The following is a 23,476-nucleotide window of genomic DNA, read 5'->3' on the forward strand; positions in this document are numbered from 1 at the left end:
TCCTTCCTAGATCCTTAGTCCTAATCTAGCATGCAGTTCTCATACACATATCATAACATAAATTTGTAAGGGTAATTTGGGAGTACTTACTTGAGCTCGGCTGATTACATGCACCACACCCTTTTCTCTTTTCAAAAGTCTCTTTATAAAAACAAATTTCTCTTTGAAAGTTTTCATACTAAGTCCTCAGTTTGAGTTCAGTCACACCCAATAATGTGCCCGAATCCCTCAAACCAAGGCTCTGATACCAACTTGAAACATCCCAAAAATACGGACCAAAAATCTCGTTTCTAAGTTATTATTAAAACCATAAATATCATCACCAAGTAAACATCATAAACCATATATCTCAAAAACATCATAATAATTGTCAAAGTATCAAAACATCATATCAAATATCAAAGTGAAATATCCAGGCTAGAAAACTGTGGTGTGTGCCATGCGATCATCCCGAGCCCTTCCCTTTACTAGAAGAAGTACCTGAAACCAAAATTTAAAACTGTAAGCACGAAGCTTAGTGAGATCTCCCAAACTACCACAGACCATACAAATAAATGCAACTAGGAGATACGGGCCCCGCCCACTCTCATGGAGATTTGGACCCCGCCAACACTCTGATGTCTAAGAGATTCGGTCCCCGCCCACACTCTGCTATCTAGGAGATTCAGGCCCTGTCACACTCCACTACTAACACGCATACAAATATCACACATACAAATATCACACATACAACAAGTATATCTAACAAACAATCACATAACTATACTCAAATAATACTACGAGATTCGGGCCCCGCCCACACTCGACTGCTATGAGATTCGATCCCCGCCTACACTCAACTACTAACATATCACATACACGGGCTGGCCTTGGTGCCTTAGACCCATTCCTACTGAAGGAAGGCTCACTTGTCAAACTGGATGTTGAACTCATGCGTGAGGAATCACTGTTGGTTGCTCCCACGACTCCCCGACTAACTCTATACAATAATACTTAGTCAGAAAATATGATAGTCTGCTTAGGCTAAAATGACCATTTTAGCCTTGGTCAAAGTCAACATTCTGGTTGACTTGACTCGCCAAGTCAGCCTATCGATTCGCCGAGTCCTAAGATCTAATAACCCTGATTCCACGATTCAACTCGCCGAGTTAACTTCCTGACTCACCGAGTTCCCGGGCTACTACTAATCGTGATTTAGAGAATCAACTCATTGAGTCACCCTATGACTCGTCGAGTTCTAGCGTGCTCAGAAATGAGCCAATACGACTCAACTCGTCAAGTTCCTCCGTGGACTCGACGAGTCCCTATGTCTGTTTGGCCATCTTAACCGATTAAGCCCCTGTTCTCTAAGTCCATACTTCACTTGTTCATTGGAAATGATCGTTCTAAGGGTAAAGTTTCCAACTTTACCCATTGATAGCCTTTCTTGAAGGGTTTAGCTAAAAGCCTAATTCCTTTAGGACATAGATGTTGTCCTAAAAACCTTAGTATCCCAAACCAAAGCATGAAAACCTAGATCTAGGGCCTAGATACCAATTAACCATGTAAAGTCTCGAGCTTGCTTCCATGCATGGCCCTTTTAGGGCTAAAAAGGCCATAAAAATTGTTAAAAGCTTGCATGGGGCTTCCATGGTCATAAAGTTTACACCTTTCTGCCATGGAACCCCTCCTAGATCCCATATCTAAAATATGAGTCACTTGGGACATCCAAATCCCAAAGACCAAGGTTCTTAAATCAAAACCCTCATAAAATGGTAGTAAATAGATCTAAGAAAAGAATGATCAGGTTAGAGACTTGATTACTAGAAAATGTAGAAAATGGAATGTAGCTTTTGGATCTACTCCTTCCCTCTTAAGTCCTCTATCTTCTTCTTCTTTCACAAGCTTCAAAAGTGCACAAAGATCACTCAAAATGGCTCACACACTCAAGGAAAGCTCTAGGGTTTCGTGGATTAGGGTTTGTGTAACGACCCGTATCTGGTATGTTGTTTTTATATTATTTATTTTAGAAGTTTGCAGAGGGACTCGATGAGTCCATGGCCCGACTCGTCGAGTAGAGTCGTGATCTTGAGCAGCGTATAGATCGGCGACTCGGCGAGTCCATATTCGGGACTCGGCGAGTCGGCCTGCCAGGTAGAAACCCTAAATCCCCGGGTTTGCACCCTATTTAAACCATCTTATGAGCCCCCAAACTCGTCTCTTTCACCCTCAAAGCATTATTTAGCAAACCCTAACCATTCCATTGAGTATTTGAGCATTCCTTGTGTAAATATTGAAGTTTTGAAGAGAAGGAGGCTAGATCCAAAGGAGAAGAAGAAGATCCAAGTTTTTGCACCCATTTCAGAGTATTTTGAGGTAATAATCGGTTTCTTCCTGTTTTGATGATTGATTCTCCTTTATAAGCAGATTTAGCCCATTCTTTAGCTTGTTCATAGTAGAGAAATCATATTGGATGGATTAGCTTTCGGATCTAGCCATGTTTCAGTTCCAAAAACGTAGATCTATCAACTTTATGGAGCCATTTTGCATAATAGCCCTAGATCTACTCTTCCAAGTGCCTTTTTAGCCTTTATATCCTTTTGTATGCATATGTACACGTAAAGTTGGAAACTTTACGTGGTAAACCAGCTTTAGGAACCCAGATCTATATATTGTATGCAGTGGTTTTGAGCAGAATCGAGTTTTTAGTAATTGCATGCATGTGACTCGACGAGTCGTTCTTCGGACTCGGCGAGTCGAGTCGCGAGTCCCCGATCCTTCCCCTTTGAGTGATTCCGAGTGAGGACTAGTGAGTAGTGGAATGGACTCAGTGAGTCGGAGGTTAGACTCAGTAATGGAGGGACTCGACGAGTTGTATACTCGGCGAGTCTAAGGCAATCTTCATAAATTCAAGAACAACTCGTCGAGTTGTTCATACAACTCGGCGAGTCGGATGCAGATAGTCTGAGTTTTAGAATCAAATGGGAACTCGTCGAGTTTATGCCATACTCGACGAGTAGCAGTGAGCAGGGTTGAGATATGAGAGTAAGGACTCGGCGAGTTGGTGGCCCAACTCGGCGAGCCAGGTCAACTGTAAGTTGACTTTGACCAGAGAGTTGACCTTGACCAGGAGGGTTGACTTTAGCCAGGGGTAAAAGAGTCATTTTACCCCAATGCAGTTATTAGTATTTTGATTGAGTGTAATTGTAGAATTGTAGCCGGGGAGATACCGGAGCAGCAACAGATAGCTTCCAGAGCCATACACTCAGCAGCCAGATCACGAGGTGAGTTTCCTTCCAGTAGGAACGGGTTTAAGGCCACAATGTCGGCCCATATAGCTAGTAGTAGTTTCCGGACTTGGGTCCGATGCAGATTTTATTATGTCTGTTGCCTTCGTGGCTCAGACAAGATTCATGTGTTATGTGTTCCGGGTTACAGCCCGATGCAGTACGCTGTTTATCTGTTCAAGCTAGTTGATATGTTTATGCTATGCTATGATCAGTGGTTCCGGACTTCGGTCCGATGCAGTTGGTTCCGGACTTCGGTCCGATGCAGGAGGCAAGGCCTCAGTAGTTCTAGATTTCGGTCCGATGCAGAGGGCAAGGCCTCAGTAGTTCTGGATTTCGGTCCGATGCAGAGGGCAAGGCCTTGGCTAGTTCCGGACTTCGGTCCGATGCGGTTTCTGGACTCCGGTCCGAGGCAGTGGGCAAGGCCCAGTATGTGTTTATATGTATTGTATGGTATGTGGTAGTTTGGGGGAGCTCACTAAGCTTCGTTCTTACAGTTTTAGTTTTGGTTTCAGGTACTTCCGCAAGCAAAGGGAAGAGCTCGAGTTGATGGCATCGCATACACCACAGTTTCAGTTGTCCTGGGAGATGTTTCTAGTTTTTCATAATTGTGATTGATACAGTTTTTGATACAGTTCTACATAACCATTAGTTACTGTTTTGAAATATTGACGTATGGGTTTTATTTGTGATGTCATTTTAGTACTTTTAGTAATTGTTAAACAAAAATTTTTGGGTCGTATTTTTGGATGTTTCAGTTTGGGACAAGGGGGTTGTAAATGAGGCCAAGGGGTGGGGATTAAGATGCTTAAATAGGGTGCAAAAACCCGAAATTACGGTTTCGCTCTGGCCGAGCTGCTCGCCGAGTCGGGGATCTCGACTCGCTGAGTAGATAACTCAAACCCCGTGCATACTCTGTCCTCTACTCGACGAGTTAGGGCCATCAACTTGTCGAGTCCTTCTTTCAAAATAAATAAATAAATGAGTTAAATGCATACCAGGAGCTAGACGTTACAATACCTTTCAGTTGTTAAAGTAAACAATTGATAATCATTAGATCTTGATCTTCTTGGAATCCTAGCACCACAATTGTCGTGCCTCTAATGAAATCACACCCAAGAGCTAGCAAGAAAGAAACTATAGAGAGAGGAGAGAAAGGATGCAATTTTCGGCCAGGGTTTCTCCAAGAGTAGGGATGGCCGAAATTAAGAACTAGGAGGCTCCTTAAATAGTCAAGGTAACTTTAGCCCTAAAGCTAGGGTTTAAGGGATAACCCTGGGATTCCCCTGCTTAGGGCCTAAGCAAATCTGGGAGCCTTATCCAAGGCCTTGGATGAATTCATTAGGGTTTACCCTATGAATATCATCCACCTCCTCCAAGGAGGTCCGGAAACATTCCTTCCAACTATTTAATAATTGCAAACTAGTCAATGTACTTTATAATTAATACAATTAACCCCAAAACTAATTCCAATTAATTTATGGATAACTATTAATCAATTATTATGATTTCTAATTAATATATTATTTTCATATTACATTAATAAATAATTTATATTAATTTATTAATCTGATAATAAATTAATTTCTCTCATTTCATAATTTCCTTGTCCAATTGCTAGGTTTAAGGGAAACCCAAAAGGACTATATTGCTATCAATTCACGTACATATCAATTATAGTTATGGGCTTAGACAATTAATCCAACAGTTTGTGGGTGGTGATCCTTTCACTGATCCATATTTATACCGCAACATTGTTGGTGCTTTACAATATGTGACTGATGTGCACAAAAGTACTTACTAGTTTTAAATTTATAACCTAACTAACTTAAATAACTAAAATGCACCTAGGCACTGTACCTAGTCGAATTGTAATGTAGTTGAAGTAAGTCGGGGTTGAACACAAGGAACAATTTTAATTAATTAATCTACCTACTATCAAGTTAACCTAGAATTCTAGCAAAGTAATGGTTTTTATATAATTTTGCAAGTTTAGATGAACTTAATTTATTAACAACTATCAAATTAATAAAACACTTCTGTTAGTTTGAATCCACTTTCCCTCAATGGTTTATATATTAATTATGACAATTCCTATTGGTTACCAATTAAGATATTTTAGCAATTCAATTCCAAATTTACTAATATTCAATTAATTCATGTAGAGCTATGTATGGTCACACATAATTTAACACATAATCAATTTATTAAATAGAATTGGAGCTATGAAATATTGAGTTGACAAACACAATTATGTTCATAATATGAGTTCTCTAGCACAGTTAAATTCAATAGTTCAATTACTCACCTAAGATTGGTTCGATCTTAGCTCTAATAATCTAATGTTCACTAAATTACTAGGTATTCAAATTCATGAGATTAATGGTCACTACCTACATAGAATAAAAATATTGAGCAATCTAGTTATCAAATCAAGCATGCTTGGTATAACCAATCAAACACAAGACATTGACTAACAAGAAAAGTATAAATTACTATAAGCAAACCATGAGTTCCAGCTTCATCTAGCTAACAGAAGCAACTAGATTTAGCTACTCATTCTAACAAACAAACATAACAAACAAGTTATAGAAAAAAATGTTTAAAGTACTAAAGTAAAAATAAAATTATGAACGTCTTCTTCCTTGGTGTTCAAACTAAAATAGATATAGTTTATGAGACATACACACTATTTTACTATATCAAAATACAATGCAAAAATAATTGTTAAAAGGTATAATTATTTTGAACTACATGACTACTATGGAAGGATAATACTTCCACATTACAAAATGGCTTTTCATTATACTACATGTAAACAGTCAATACAGGATTTGTGAGACACGTCTTCATGTACTTACCTAAGTACCAACAAAAGTCTTGTATTATAACCAAAATCTTCTGTAAGAGAGCGTAATATTTGTGTATAGATCTAAATGGGACTAGCAATCTCGTAGCTAAACTGTTAGCTACAGTTGGACTGACAGGTCTAGGTGACAAATGTTGTACCATTCTGACACATGAAGAACGTCGTAGCAGGCCATCAATTATTAGCATGATTATAATAACTCACAATTAGGTATTAACAAGACATTTGGTTTACGGGGAAAACATATCTTCAAATGGTTTTATTTAATAATAAAAATACATTACACTATTTTACAGTACAATTGGTAGTTCTAGATACATACATTTAATGGTTTTATATAGATACAACTACAGTACACTATTTTCCAATACAATACAACTTATATTCCTGGAAACAGACATACGAATGGTTTTATAAAGTTTAAAACTACATTACGCTACTTCAGAGTACAATAATACTTAAACATTTTCAATCTTAGGGTTTTAAGACTACAATACATTTAACAGAAAATATTGGATTTTATAAGAGAACACACTATCATTTTCAAGGAACAATGACAGACTTTTCTCATACAAAAATGATTATGAAATCACCCAATTAATTGTTGATACTTTTCAAAACTACTTGTATTCTCAGGAAATAAGTAAACAGGTACCCACAAGAGTTTTGAAGATGGGACGTGGTATCGCCGCATCACATATTTTGTTACATGTATTTGGATAGCAACAAATATCAATTTGAATGCAATGTAAAAAATTACGATTTATCAATATGATGGTTGTAATGATTTGGTCTCTATGATTCAATTGTTATGATACTGTACATGACGTCATCCACCCCCGAACGTTTCCACCATTCCGGTTTGGGGGTGTGACATTTGAATACTACACCTCCTCTATCAAATTTTATATTTCAAGCATTAGATTTTTATTGCAAGATCGGATGTATTATAATGATTCAATGGGTTTAGCAAGATAGTCATTGGTAGCAACAATTTTAGATGTTTCCTATGAAGTTGTTAAGAGAAAGTATAAGCGTGAAGTAATAAGGTTGGAGAAAATTGTTATCTTTTACATTTCATTACAGGATATATATATATATATATATATATATATATATATATATATATACACACACACACACACATACACACACATGAAGAAAACTAATTACAGAAACAATGGTAGTGATTGCTAATCAACCAGTTGTAATCAAGGATGAGTCAATTACATTATAAAATATAGACAAGAGATATTCATCCTAAAAATAGAATTGTAAAAAATATCTTAATACCCTCCTATAAAGACGAGTAGCTTGTACCGCAAATTCTTGAAACGAGAAGATATAACATCCTTGGTAAATATGTCGGCAATTTGATCAAAGGACTTGACATGGAAAACCACTAACTCTCCACTGAACTTGTTCATGAACAAATTGATAATCAAGTTTAATATGCTTTGAGCATTGATGAAAGAGCAAATTAGTCATGAGAAAGGTTGCACTGAGGTTGTCGCAAAGAAGGATATGTAGACCATCAACAGAGGTTGTCATCGTTTAGAAGTTGTTGAAGCCAAATGAAATCTGTTGAAGCAAAGGCTATTGCATGATATTTAGTCTCGATGCTAGAACGAGCTACAACCTTTTTCTTTCGGGATGACCATGTAACGGCCGTAGATACGGCCTAGTCAATTTAGAGACGATAAACATCAAATATGAATTTTTGATGGAAGATTATTTAGAAGGATTAATCTTAACCAAGTTTTAGTATATGTCACAAGGTTTCCGTGCATATAAAGAACGCCAAAATCCAAGTTATAACGAAGAAGTTATGACCTGTCGAAGTTTTGCGACAGAACCGGCACGACACAACATAACGTAAATAGTGAATTTACGTTAAGAGCGATATTTATCCAAAACAATCTAAATGAGAATTGAAGATATCATCGATAGTAGTCCAACAATAAAAAGACAGACGAAAACGGAGTTCAGATGAAAGAGTTATGCGTTTATAACGGAGTTTTCCTGTCTCGGCCTACTAAAAATAATATATAAGTAATATAATTATAATATATTAAAAATAAAGTCAAAATTATCCAATGGAGTCTAAACTAGAGTTTTAGATCAAAATCTCACCTTTGCGTCGATATAAAGAACGTCGAAAACGGAGTTCGTATGCGAAAGTTATGAATTTCTGAAGTTCAGGGTGCGAAACCCCAAAACTGTCAGAGACCACGACGTGGCAAGTCTCCTGACACCTCCGGGAGTCCCCCAGATGCAACTTGGGATGACGCATGCAGTAACGATAAAGCCCACGTCGTGGAAAAAGGTTCCACGACGTGGCAAGGGCCAGTTTTGCCCTATAAATAGATTTGAAGGGCTAGCCGTTTGTGGTTGCCAAATCTATCTTCTCTCTCCCATATTACATCATTTTACATGCAATTTTAACCGCCCAAATCCCCGGTATCAACCCCGAGACCCATAGCAAGTTCCGAAGCCCGAAGATCCCGAGAAGAAAAGAGTTTCCGAGCTGAAGCTCTGCCCGCGAGAAACTAGGTGTGTAAAGTGATCCCGGTTTCACCGAAGAATGTCTACTTGAAGAGCCGTAGTGCTGTCCGATTATCTTCTGATCAGGTGAGTGTGTAGTCACTTTCATCTTACACATAGATATGAAGTATTTTATAAAATACGTGCTATGTGTATATATATTGTTGTTTATACGTGTGAGTGAGTGGTCACTTTCTTTTAACACATAAATATTAAGTATTTGCTATGAAATACGTGCTATGTGTTTATATATTGTTGTTTATTTGAGATGAGTGTGGAATGGATGTTTTATATAGGTGTTAAATGAGTTAATATGTATATGTATCTTATATCTACAGATATGTTAGGTAGAACATGGGTAGATGAATTAGATGATGTGTGATGATAATTAGGTGATGACAAATAGGTGATGATAATTAGGTGATGATAAATATGTGATGTGAGATGAGAGGAGATACCATAACCTCGACCGACGATGTGGCAATTTGGCGATGTAATCATCTACCAGAGTATAGATGGCGACCACAGACTATTCTAGATAACCCCGTGGAAACACCAGCAGGCTCATAACCTGTAGGTGATGAATTACGAGTCCAGGCGATGTTGTGGCTACGTATTCATGCAATGATACTCTAACCCTTACTATGAATTATGAGTGCATGCGATGTTGTGGGTACGTATTCATGCGATGATAGACTAACCCTTACTATGAATTACGAGTCCAGGCGATGTTGTCGCTACATATTCATGCGATGATAGTCTAACCCTTATTATGATTTACGAGTCCATGCGATGTTGTGGCTACGTAATCATGCGATGATACCATAACCCTTACTAGACATATATTGAGGGAGTGATCCCTGAATTAGTATTGTCTACGCAATGTAGGCGATGGTCCTTAGGAAAAGTTCTTAGGAACAAGCATATAAGGATATAAGATGTAAGGAGATGAATGGTAAATATGATATAGGAGATGACCCTTAGGATAATATCTTTAGGGAAGACTAAAAGAAGATAATGGGGATGGGTAATTGGGTTGATTGTTTGATAATTAAATATAATAATTATATTATTGTGGGTTGAAAACCCTATATGCTCACCAGGATCCCAAGCCTGACCCACTTAGTTTAAATGTATCACAGGTATTGATACGAAGCTGCATTGCATAGAGAGATTAAAGGAGATGTAAAATATTTAGTGTAAATAATGTAAGTTCTATTTATGCTTATGTGTCTGTATCGGAACATGACATCCCGAGATTCTGTTATATAATGAAAATACATTTCTTTAAAGAAATGCTTTGATAAATCTTTATCATATTTTGGGAACAAATTCCGCAACTGTTTTCTTTAAAAGATCACTCTGATTTTAAAAACAAGCATAAACAAATCGGTCTTTTCTGGCCGAGAAATTAGGGATGTCACAGTTGGTATCAGAGCATTAGTTTAAGCGAACTAGGAATTTGTAGGAAATTTCTAGACTTAAACTTAGAATGCTAAGTAATGATCGTGAGGAGTGTGTCTAAAATATGTTAGGTAGTACACCTAAATTGACACAAGTACTAGTTTATTTTAGGAATGATTCCTAAAATTCTTTTATGTCCTAATTGTTTTGTGTGATAGCTAAATTGATGCTATTATTTGTTCGGATCTATGGTCTGTTGCCGACCGGATCTGGAAACCTTATGTGTTTAGGATTCTAAGCGTACGACTATGAAATTAGAACTAGCATGTAAACGTTTCGGGGTGATAAGGAGATTTTTACATTTATCGTAATTAAAAACTTTCTTATCTTAAAAATTCTTCTTGGTACACCAAATGTCTGCTTAGATGTACAAGAGTTCATGGTGAAGACTCGTAGATAAATTTAGTAAATAGAGGAAATGAAGAAGGCTTATGATAGTGGATGACACCTATCAGAAGATATCGTAAGAGTGGTATCTTGCCTTTAGAGTATGTCTTATGAAATAACAATACGTTTAGAGGAGTACGGTACGTCTGAAGTACACCTTGATTGGCAGGATGAAGGAACGATTGGTGAAATTCTCGAAGTTGTCTCATCGTCTGGTATTTCCATCACCAATCGAGTTGAAGTAGAATTGATGATTGAAGATTGAGCAATGAAGAAGTCCTATTAGAGTTTAGGGAAATTATTTATGATTATTTGGACACATTCGTATGTGTTAAATTGTTTTGTGATTTTCTTGTATGGTGACTTGGTCGACTGCGGGATAATACTTGGGACAAGTATGAGTAGGTGTGAAAGTTATTAGATGCATATACTACCAGAAGCACAGGACTCGCACTTGGATCAGGGAAAGTCACAAGGTTACCAAGAAGCTAGTAATTGATTCCGTTTTGTTCAAGTGTGTCATTACCCTTGTTTCGGTAGTGAATAGTAAGATGGTTGCTATTCCGACCCTAGTGGTCATATCAAATTGAGTCCGACTACGAGAAGTTTGTTACGTGGTTCATAGAACCAAGTTCGATGTAACATCGGACGTAAGTCAGAAGGTTGAAGTTAACGCGACCAATGGTATCGCGCTCGTTATTAAAGGAGTTTGTATCTAGGCATGCTACGTGATGGAATGTGATTATATCACATTAGAATATGAAGGGAGGTACATTCCATTTTGGAATTTAACTCTAAGAGACCTGAGTCTAAGCATTGCATCATTCGATGAGAGGTCATTAGAGCACGACCCATCGGTTTCTTACAATAGACAAAGGAAATTATTTATCCTGAGAAGAAGAAGGATTCCACAATAAGGACTTATTTGGTAACTTGGAGGTTACGATTGAGAGTACAACATAGTACGATAAACAGATGCAAGATTGGGCATCGTCTGCGGTCAAGAAAGCCATAGAGTTAAATATTCTATCGAGGAAACATAGAAGTTACGGTTATTACCTAGGATGAAGAGATAACGTGTGGAATCATTATGCAAGTCCTATTTCGTTGATGATTCCGGGACGTCATCATCCTAAAAGGGAGATAATTTTAACGTCCGTAGATCCGGGCTAGTCAATTTAGAGACGATAAGCATCAAAAATTAATTTTTGATGGAAGATTATTTAGAAGGATTAATCTTAACCAAGTTTTGGTATATGTCACAAGGTTTCCATGCATATAAAGAAAGCCAAAATCCAAGTTATAACGAAGAAGTTATGACCTGTCGAAGTTTCGCGACAGAACCGACACGACACAACGTAACGTAAATAGTGAATTTACGTTAAGAGCGATATTTATCCAAAATAATCTAAATGATAATTGAAGATCTCATCGATAGTAGTCCAACGATAAAAAGACAGACGAAAACGAAGTTCAGATGAAAGAGTTATGAGTTTATAACGGGGTTTTCCTGTCTCGGCCTACTAAAAATAATATATAGGTAATATAATTATAATATATTAAAAATAAAGTCAAAATTATCCAATGGAGTCTAAACGAGAGTTGTACAGCATAATCTCACCTTCGCGTCGATATAAAGAACGTCGAAAACGGAGTTCGTATGTGAAAGTTATGAATTTCTGAAGTTCAGGGCGCGAAACCCCAAAACTGTCAGAGACCACGACGTGGCAAGTCTCCTGACACCTCCGAGAGTCCCCTAGATGCAACTTGGGATGACGCATGCAGTGACGATCAAGCCCACGACGTGGAAAAAGGTTACACGACGTGGCAAGGGCCAGTTTTGCCCTATAAATAGATTTGAAGGGCCAGTCGTTTGTGGTTGCCAAATCTATCTTCTCTCTCCCATATTACATTGTTTTACATGCAATTTTAACCCCCCGAAGCCCCGGTATCAACCCCAAGACCCGAATCAAGTCCCGAAGCCCGAAGATCCCGAGAAGAAAAGAGTTTCCGAGCTGAAGCTCTGCCCACGAGAAACTTGGTGTGTGAAGTGATCCCGGTTTCACCGAAGAATATCTACTTGAAGAGTCGTAGTGCTGTTCGATCATCTTTTGATAAGGTGAGTGTGTAGTCACTTTCATCTTACACATAGATATGAAGTATTTTATAAAATACGTGCTATGTGTATATATATATATTCTTGTTTATACGTGTGAGTGTGTGGTCACTTTCTTTTAACACATAAATATTAAGTATTTGCTATGAAATACGTGCTATGTGTTTGTATATTGTTGTTTATTTGAGATGAGTGTGGAATGGATGTTTTATATAGGTGTTAAATGAGTTAATATGTATATGTATCTTATATCTACAGATATGTTAGGTAGAACATGGGTAGACGAATTAGATGATGTGTGATGATAATTAGGTGATGACAAATAGGTGATGATAATTAGGTGATGAGGAATAGGTGATGAGGAATAGGTGATGATAATTAGGTGATGATAAATATGTGATGTGAGATGAGAGGAGATACCATAACCTCGACCGATGATGTGACAATTTGGCGATGTAGTCATCTACCAGAGTATAGATGGCGACCACAGACTATTCTAGATAACCCCGTGGAAACACCAGCAAGCTCATAACCTGTAGGTGATGAATTACGAGTCCAGGCCATGTTGTGGCTACATATTCATGCGATGATACTCTAACCCTTACTATGAATTATGAGTCCATGCGATGTTGTGGCTACGTATTCATGCGATGATAGACTAACCCTTACTATGAATTACGAGTCCAGGCGATGTTGTCGCTACGTATTCATGCGATGATAGTCTAACCCTTATTATGATTTACGAGTCCAGGCGATGTTGTGGCTACGTAATCATGCGATGATACCCTAACCCTTACTAGACATATATTGAGGGAGTGATCCCTCAATTAGTATTGTGTATGCAATGTAGGCGATGGTCCTTAGGAAAAGTTCTTAGGATCAAGCATATAAGGATATAAGATGTAAGGAGATGAGCGGTAAATATGATATAGGAGATGACCCTTAGGATAATATCTTTAGGGAAGACTAAAAGAAGATAATGGGGATGGGTAATTGGGTTGATTGTTTGATAATTAAATATAATAATTATATTATTGTGGGTTGAAAACCCTATATGCTCACCAGGCTCCCAAGCCTGACCCACTCAGTTTAATTGTATCACAGGTAACGATGCGAAGCTGCATTGCACGGAGAGATTAAAGGAGATGTAAAATCTTTAATGTAAATAATGTAAGTTCTGTTTATGCTTATGTGTCTGTATCGGAACATGACATCCTGAGATTTTGTTATATAATGAAAATACATTTCTTTAAAGAAATGCTTTGATAAATCTTTATCATATTTTGGGAACAAATTCCACAACTGTTTTCTTTAAAAGATCAATCTGATTTTAAAAACAAGCATAAACAAATCGGTCTTTTTTGGCCGAGAAATTGGGGATGTCACAGACCAACTGGTTAAATTTCCTCCAAAATTAATAAAGAAACCATGTTGAGACCGACAATCATCAGGATCAGATATCCAACCAACATCAGTAAAGAAAACTAGTCTTGAGACTTTGGATGGATGAAAGATCAAACCAGCATCAATAGTGCCTTTAAGGTAACACAATATGCATTTAACTCCTGCCCAATGACGCTCGGATGGACTATACATAAACTAACAAACCCGATTAACAAAACAGGTAATTTTTGGACGAGTAATGGTCACTGATATTGTCATATTTATACATACTTTTGGGCAATATATTTATACATATCTTTGGCTATTTTCATGGAATAATGGTGCTTATAAGCTTAAATTGTATTTTGCAACCAAAATAAATCATTTTAAAGAATAATGACTAAAAGTAGAAAAAGAATAAACTTTGGAGGCTGGAAGATTAAAGAAGATAAAATCCACGAGAAAAATTGTATCCACGTCGTGGATATCTCCTACACGACGTGGAAATGAATATTCTGGAAGATAAGTGTACGCAAAGTCGAAATGCTTGCCTGATAAGGATTCGTCCATGTCCACGACGTAGAGCTCTATTCCACGATATGGAATGTAATTTTATGGCAACTATAAATATTCTTGATCTCTACGGGTTTAAAAGGTTGGCTGACTTAGAGAGGTTCCAAAAGTAAAAAAATCAGAGTTTTTGAAGGCTAAGGAATTTTGTAAAAATATTCCATTGTACTGGAGAATCATTTGTATGAATATTATCATTTTTACTATGATAATAAAATGAATGAAATAATTATATATGTATTTTTATATAATTATACCCTTTTTACTTAGCGTATTACCAAAGGGTTAAAATCTTATAAACAATTTTAAATATAGTTTATTTATTGAAAATCCATTTATTCTCGTTTCATATATATATATATATATATATATATATATATATATATATATATATATATATATATATATATATATATATATATATATATATATGTGTGTGTGTGTGTGTGTGTGTGTGTGTCTCTGTGTGTGTGTGTGTGTTTGTTTTATGATAAGAAAAACCATAGTGTATTTGTACGAAAGATTTGTATTATTTTAACACAAGTTTTTCTTGTGTTTTACTTGTATCCACCCCTCCCCCTCCCTAAAACATAGAAAAATCCTAGAAAAATGTAGGGGTGTGAACTCACCTCGTGTGTGTTTTTGGCTTGATAATGATGTGAGTGGCGATGTTCTTCAAGTTAGAACACGTGAAAATTGTCGTAATCCTAATAGTTTTTAACACATAATAAATTATGTAAATTTTATGAACTAATAATTAAAGTGTTGTATAACAATAGTTTATGTAAGAATACTTACAATATATCTTAAGAATTAACTTGAAGGATTTGGTTTTCTGGACAAATATTGAAGATGTTCTTGGGAAACTGTATGAAGGATTGAAGATTTGAAGAAGTTCTTATAAATTTTGAGAGAAAAGTGAGGGGAGTTTGAGACATAAAATGAGAAATGGGAAGGTGATCTCGGTCTAATACTTATAAAGAGGATAAGGATGACGTGATGTTTGCATTGAAATGTGTAATTTATCACCTAGGAAAGAGTGCCACTAGATAAGGTTTGGTGATTTCGGCCTATCTTCACCGAAATCACCATGATTTAAGTCCAAAACTTCAACCGAAATCAAGGTCTTCGGTCAAAAAGGGGGTTCTTGGCTGAGGGTTCTCGGTCCAAGTGAGCTTTCGGCCTTAGTGGGTTCTCGGTCGAGGCTTAGGGGATTTCGGTCTAGGAAGTGTTCTTGGTCAACAGGTGTTCTCGGCTAAAGCATTTAAATTTTGATTTTTGATTTTTGGTTCCTAAAACCGAAAACTTCAAAAGCAAGTGAGTTTTTATGATTTAATTTTTAACTATTGGACTTTTGTTTGACTTTTTTGACTTTTATTGACCCAAAATAACCGGTTGTTACATTATCCCCCCGTTAGAGGTAATTTCGTCTCGAAATTATTTCTAACGTGTGTACTCATAAACTAGGGAAGAGATGCGGACATTTTTGTTTCATCTGATCTTCTCGTTCCCATGTGAATTCAGGTCCTCATTTGGCGTTCCAGCGGACCTTCACTATTGGTATACAACTTTGTTTCGTTCTCTTGATCTCCCTATCCATGATTTCCACAGGTTCCTCTATGAAGTGTAGACTCCCGTTTATCTCGATCTCATCGAGTGGGATTACAAGAGTCTCGTCGGACATACACTTCTTTAGATTTGACACATGGAAAATGGGGTGTATGTTGTTGAGTTCCTGCGGTAATTGAAGTTTGTAAGCCATCGGGCCGATTCTAGCAAGGATCTCGAATGGTCTGATGTACCTTGGATTTATTTTTCCATGTTTTCCAAAACGTATCATTCCCTTCCAGGGTGAGGCCTTTAACAAAACGCGGTCACCAACTTGGAACTCCAAGGGTTTTCATCGTTTGTCTGCATAACTCTTTTGTTGGTCCCTAGATGCTTTTAGTCGTGCCCGAATTTGGACGATCTTCTCGGTTGTTTCTCGTATGATTTCGGGGCCGGTGAGAGTGTTGTCAGGAACTTGTCTCTTTGCTAGTTGTGTGTCACCCACTTCAGCCCAACACAAAGGAGATCTGCACTTGTGGCCATAGTGGGCTTCAAACGGAGCAACTTTGATGCTAGTGTGGTAACTATTGTTGTATGAGAATTCAATGAATGGTAAATGGGTATCCCAAGATTTACCAAAGTCTATCACAAAAGCTCTCAACATGTATTCCAGCGTCTGAATGGTTCTTTCGCTTTGCCCGTCAGTTTGAGGATGGTACGTTGTACTCATGTCAAGTCTGGTTCCCAAGGACTTCTATAGTGTTTGCCAAAACCGTGAGGTAAATCTACTATCTCTATTGGAGATAATGGATATTGGCACACCATGCAACCGTACAATTTCTTTAATGTACGTCCTGGTTAACTTCTCCATTTTGTCAGTCTTTTATTGGTAGGAAGTGTGCGGATTTGGTTAACTTGTCAAAGATTACCCAAATGGTGTCGAGACCACCCGTTGTCTTGGGCAACTTGGCTATGAAATCCATGGTTATCCGCTCCCACTTCAACTCAGGTATTTCTGGTTGTTGTCGTAAACCTGAGAGCTTTTGGTATTCTACATTGACCTTGGCATAAGTCAGCCACTTGCCCACATAGGTAATGATTTTTGTTTTCATGTTTGGCCACCAATAAAGTTTCTTAAGGTCTAGGTACATCATGTCTGAACCGGGATGTACAAAGTATTTGGTCTTGTGTGCCTCATTCATGACAACGTCTCTGTACACGTCGAATTTTGGTGTCCATATTCGATTCATGAGATAACGAACCCCATCACCCTTAACTTCTAGGTTTTTATCCATTTCTCTTAAGGTTTCACCTGCCACATTCTCGGCTTTCAAGGTTTCTAGCTGAGCCTCTTTGATTCGATATAATCAACTGAATCCAAATTGATTTCGTTTTTAAAACATGGATCCGAATAATCCAAACTAAATTCATATCCAATCTGATCCAACTCCATTACAATTTGGTTGGACCGGTTTTTACAATTCAATTTTCAAAAGGCAAAACATTTTAAATATTATATAACTTGAATATTAGCTAACTCTATAAAATAAACTAAAAAAGTTTAGTTGTAAATTAAAATTATATATATATATATATATATATATATATATATATATATATATATATATATATATATATATATATATATATATATTGTAGTTTAGTTTTTCACAAAAAAAACATTTTGATAAGAAATATTATATATTAAAGTATTATATTGGATGAAGTTTTCTAATCTATTATCAATATAATTTAGTAGATTTATAAAAGATTAAAGATATAATATAATATAATTATTATTCAGTTCTAATTTTATAAATTAAAATCAATCTGAAATCCAAAATAATAATTTGGTTTTGCTAAAAATCAATCAAAAAATCTGAATATCCGAACTAAATAGTCTAGTCTGATTCAAATTGTCCAACTGAACAATTCTTTTTTATCTAAAGAGTGAACATTCTTAATGATTTGCATCTACCCATACATTATTATATATTTTGTTTGCTTCTATCTAACGTATTTTCTTTGTTTGTTCACTTAGGTAGTGTTTGTTTTTTGTCTGCAGATCTGCGAGACGTCTTCTGTCTGCGCCGCGCAGACCACGCGCATACATTAGTCTTCGCAGATTGTTTGTTTTTTTGAAGACTGCAGACCTAAAAATGTCTGCGCGCCCTCTTCTTGGCGCAGATGTGGACCAGAGTCTTCTAACATCTTCAGACATCTTCTAGCTTAAAAAAACATATATATCTTTATTTTTTTTAAGTTTTTTTTTTAATTTATATTTTTTCCAACTTTATTAATGATAAACAATATGAAAAAAAAATTAAAAAACTTAAACAAAAACATTTGACGATACACACATGATATTTTTAACAAATTTATAAATAAAAATTTATTATAATAATAGTCGTTGAAGTTGTTTATATAAATATGAAAAAAAAAATCATAATATATTCTTATATTTTTTTGCCAAAATTTTGTAAAACTTTATTTAATAGAGTATCATCAATTTCTCGATAAAATATTTATCGTACGTTTTTAATAGATTTATTTGAAAAAATCGAAGTTTATTTCCATCTATTTATGTATCAAATTCTTTGATCACTAATTATAATGTTTAGTTATAACTTTGCAATCAAAGTTGTTGGTTTTTATCAAATATGTATATGAATTAATACCATTTTTATTTTTATTTTTTATGTAATAATACATAAAAGTTGATCTAGATTCGTTATATATTTATAATAAAGTCGTAAAGATATATAAAAAATTCGCTTTGAAGTTTTAAAAAATCAGTTTATTTAGATTTCAGTTTATTTTAATAGCCCGCTAAAAAAACAAACAGTCTTCTTTTTTCAGACTGCAGACGTTTGGTCCACCTCTTCTACTGCAGAGGTCTACAGATATGGTCCGCAGACTGCAGACATTTTGCTTCAGAAAAAACAAACAGCACTTTAGTATATAACAATGAAATCATAGAGGGTCTTACAAATCCATGAGTTGAAAAACCTTTGTATGACCTATATTAAGCTTTGTTGGGTTATCTTCAATGATAAGTGAGAACGAGTTCATATCTTTTGTATAGACTAGAGATCAAGAATGGATCTACGCCTTACCTCATTCCATCTTTTTTGTGTTATTTATTTTTGCGTTGTTGACAGTCACAGTCATAGTCTAATGAATGCCAAACATTGTACAAGTGTACATGTTGTAACAATCAGATAAACTGTTCTAAACTTCTAATCATCAACGAAGGAGGCCTTGCTAAGAAACAAACAAATGAGTACGCCTTAAGAACTTCCAAAATGTTGAAATAAGAAAGCATTATCAATTTCAGCCAAATCCATCCACCTTCGTATTTCGTTATATAAATAGCCCTTCACTAAAATTGGATGACAATAATCGCATTTTATCCGCTAATGCTACAAGTACAACCAATTTCAGCCAAATCCATCCACCTTCGTATTTCGTTATATAAATAGCCCTTCACTAAAATTGGATGACAATAATCGCATTTTATCCGCTAATGCTACAAGTACAACGCCATCATACATACTTTTTTGCACACAAATTTCTTGATAAATACGAAAATTTAAAGTTCCCACTTCAAAAACTAAACTAAGCTGCCAACTGCTGTAACTGATGAACCACATGTGACATTCTAGGCCGCATCGATGGTACATGTTGGGTACACGAATACACAAGATCAACCACCTTCTGAACCACACCAGCTTCCGGTATTTTAGAAGGAGAAGTGGAAGAAGATGCAGAAATCACAGGATCAAGAAGCTCGAGGTACCGGTGTGATTGAACCAGTGGGGTGGCCCACTCGAAAATACTCTGCCAACCCACCGAGTCAACTGCCTGAGAAGCCGGTCTACGACCACTTATTATTTCAAGTAGAAGAACCCCAAAGCTGTAGACATCGCTCTTTGTGGTTAGCTCGTTTCTGTAGACAAATTCTGGAGCGAGGTAACCGTGGGTCCCACCTGCCATCACGGTCCTACCGTGCATTACTTCCCATGGTACGAATTTTGATAACCCAACACCCATTAGATGTGCGTTAAAATCATCATCTAGAAGTACGTTGCTTGCACGGATGTCACGGTGGACTACTTGTGGCTTTACTTTGTCGTGTAGGAACCTATTTTTATTATTTTAATCATTAGAAAAGCAAGCAATTATTAAAATAATAATAATAATAATAATAGTAGGAAAACATAAAGAAATATGACGCCTTGTACTGTGGTTGACATGCATTAAACTAGGATTGAAACAGGTGTCAACCGGACAAAATTTGCAATTTTTTTGTCCCACCCAAAAAAGTGGAACGAGATGGGACAGGGACCCTCTCTCGATCTATCGTTTCTGAAAAAGACATTAACGCCCTTCTCATCCTTATCATAAAAAAATTGTCGTAGAAAGTTTGTACAGTCCAGCCCAGTTTTGTCTCATGGTACCAAACTCAGCCTAGGCTGCATTTGCTGCATAGGATAGGACAAGACCAGACAAACTTTCTAGGGCTATTCCCAATGAGAGATGAGGACATTTATGTCTTTTTCACAAACGAAAGATCGGGGGAGGGTCCCTGTCTCATCTCGTTCCACCTTTTTGGTTGGGACAAAAAATTGAAAATTTTGTCTCATTGACACGTGTTTTAGTCTTAGTTCAATGCATGCCAAACACAGTACAAAACCGTCTGTTGTTCTTTTCTGTGTAACGAATGGGGATTTGGATTCACTTACGCGATTCCCTGTGCAAGAGTAGTGGCAACTTTCATCCTCATGGTCCAATCCAAACTCCTACCACCCATAGGAATATGATGTAACCATCTATCTAGAGGCCCGTGCACTACAAACTCATACACAATGTATCGATCACCATGATCATAACAACATCCTTTCACAGGCACTAAATTCGGATGGCAAAGCCTTGCAACCCTTCCAACCTCCAAAAAAAATTCTTTCTTTCTTTGAAAAGTTGACCTTTTTAGCCTTTTCACTGCCACCCTTGACCCATCAGGCAAAACCCCACTATACGTGCCACCTGTCTTGGCATCCCCAATAAGACGATTAGCTTCACTGAAGTTTTTGGTAATCGACCTCAGTTCTTCACGAGTGAAGATTTTCCATGATGGAGGAACTAATGCCAGCTCAGCAGGATTAGATAATTTCCGAGATTTTCGGCGTCTCTTGCTACGCCTATACACAAGTAGCCATATCACCACAGCAAATGTTGTGAAGAGAATCAATCCACTCACAATAGCAAGTATAATCAGATATTCCTTGTGGCAATGCATATGCTGACATTTGTTATCTGAAAAATAAGAAGGAAAATTAATATCTAAACAATATAAAAAAAGTTACTTGAAACAACAAAAGAAAAAAAAAAATCAAGGGGAAACTTTTTTTATTTCAAACCTGTAACAATCATGCATAGTGAAGAGTGAGATATGTTGCATATGTTGGCAACAAGAGATGTAGTTCTATTGGTTAATATAGTACACATGGATGCTGAGTCATTATTTTGATTGTAGAAGCATGATGAATTGGTGCAATTGGACTTGAGATCTGGTGTGAGGACATTAATGAGAGTTTGATTCCAGTTATAAGATTTGTCAGACCATGTCCACTGGTGCCCAATGATAGTGTCTGTGCTTCTGCCACCAACCCAACACTCATTACACAAGTGTTGTGCAAAGCTCAATTCTGCTAATGATGTCAATGCTGCAAGGTGGCCATGATAGCTTCTGCAGCTGTTTTCTGACTCATTCCAAGGCTGAGAGTTTTCAATGTATTTGTAACATACTGTATTACTTGGTCCCTTGACCCAACCAGAAGGGCATACTGTCAAAGAAAGTTGACGTTATTATGATTGTTGAAGGTTAGAAATTCCCACAGTAAACCCTAACTGGACTTCATAAATTACACTCACAAGATCCCATGTTCAAATTTGCATCATTAGTAATGTTTGTATGGTGAAGATTTAGTATGAGTATATGACTATACGAACTGAAAGAGGAAACCATAACCAAAAGAGAAAGTGAAAATCACACATGAATCCCTGATTGTTTTGAGGGGAAGTTAAGTTATGACAACAATGAAAGCATGAAAAGTTTAACTTGGAGATAAGGGTGGAAATGACACTGGCATTCAATACATTCAATAGAATGATTTGGTAAAATCATGTATGTTTGCTGTCGTTAGTGTAAACAAATCGACTTACCTTCTATGCGGCTTTCATTATGAGAAGATGCTACCAGAAAGGAATCATTTGAAACCTACAACAGGAAGAGTGTCATGTAAAGTTTAAATGTGTGTATTATAATTCAAATTAAGCTTATTAGTTTATCTCTCAGGTGGTGCTTCTAAACATACCGCGTTCAAACTTCCAAATTGAACCACGAAGCAAGCAGAAAGAAGCAAAATTCCTCCTACATGGATCAGCTTTCCCTCCATTACCTAACAAAACCTCAGTTTAATCAATGGCGTAATCATAACTGTTTCACAAAATCCATGCCCTTGTGACAATACCAAAGCAATTCATAAACGCTCAAATGTAAAAAATTTCACCTTTCACCAAACCTATTTAGTAACAAAAAAATCAGTTGGAGTTAACCTAAATATATGCTTGAAACCGACCTTCGAAATCCGGAACCATCAAAGATACAACAGCATTGCTAATTTAACAACACAAAATACCGCAAAACAAAAGAAAAACGAAATTTGTTGAAAACTTTCAGTTGTTTGGACAAGTTTTCATACTACTGCGAATAAACTACTACACATACAGTGTTTACGGCGGTGTCGAGGAAACAAGTCTGAAAACCCCTAAAATCAGGGCAGAATCATCGCCGCAACGCTAGATCGAAAAAACGAAGCAGGAGGTTAGCATGCAAGTATTTGGGGGGTTTTCTTCACAAAGTTTAGTGAAACAATGCAAGAGACACGGGTTGAAATGCTTCGGTGGTAGAGATCGATGGAGGAAGGAAGAAGGGAAGTGAAGGACAAAGCGGGTAACTGCAGTAACTATGATTTATGAGGGATTGAGAGTGTCGTTGGAGAACAGGTGCTAAAAAGTCAAAGTCAGTCAATGGGAACACGTCGTCTGTTTGTAATAATGTTAGTAATGCCCACAAGTTACATATTGCTCCCCTCCACTTCCATAATTACATTTGTACTCCTTACTTAGTGCCTATTACCTACCTTTTGTGTAATTTATAATTGGGAAAATGACTTGGAATTGTAATTAACTTTTCAGTAACTTTATATCTGGATAATTATCTTTTTTTTTTTTACACATCTAGTTAACAAACTTGTTGGGAGTGTT

The 23,476-nt window shown here is 36.6% G+C and overlaps 1 protein-coding gene across 1 annotated transcript; it reads right to left on the reverse strand.

Annotated features, from left to right (window-relative positions):
- Positions 1-19,585: 19,585 nt before the first annotated feature.
- LOC145047590 (protein kinase family protein / C-type lectin domain-containing protein) lies at positions 19,586-23,217 on the reverse strand. The gene is made up of 6 exons (XM_078995894.1): positions 22,938-23,217; positions 22,525-22,608; positions 22,373-22,427; positions 21,568-21,993; positions 20,893-21,463; positions 19,586-20,291 (listed from the first exon to the last, which is right to left on the reverse strand). The coding sequence occupies exons 2-6, from the start codon at positions 22,603-22,605 to the stop codon at positions 19,766-19,768; spliced, it is 1,659 nt and encodes a 552-aa protein (XP_078852020.1). The 5' UTR covers positions 22,606-22,608; positions 22,938-23,217; the 3' UTR covers positions 19,586-19,765.
- Positions 23,218-23,476: the final 259 nt, after the last annotated feature.

The sequence above is a fragment of the Lactuca saligna genome, chromosome 5 (genome assembly GCF_052625555.1).
Source record: "Lactuca saligna cultivar CGN05327 chromosome 5, ASM5262555v1, whole genome shotgun sequence".
Classification (NCBI taxonomy): domain Eukaryota; kingdom Viridiplantae; phylum Streptophyta; class Magnoliopsida; order Asterales; family Asteraceae; genus Lactuca; species Lactuca saligna.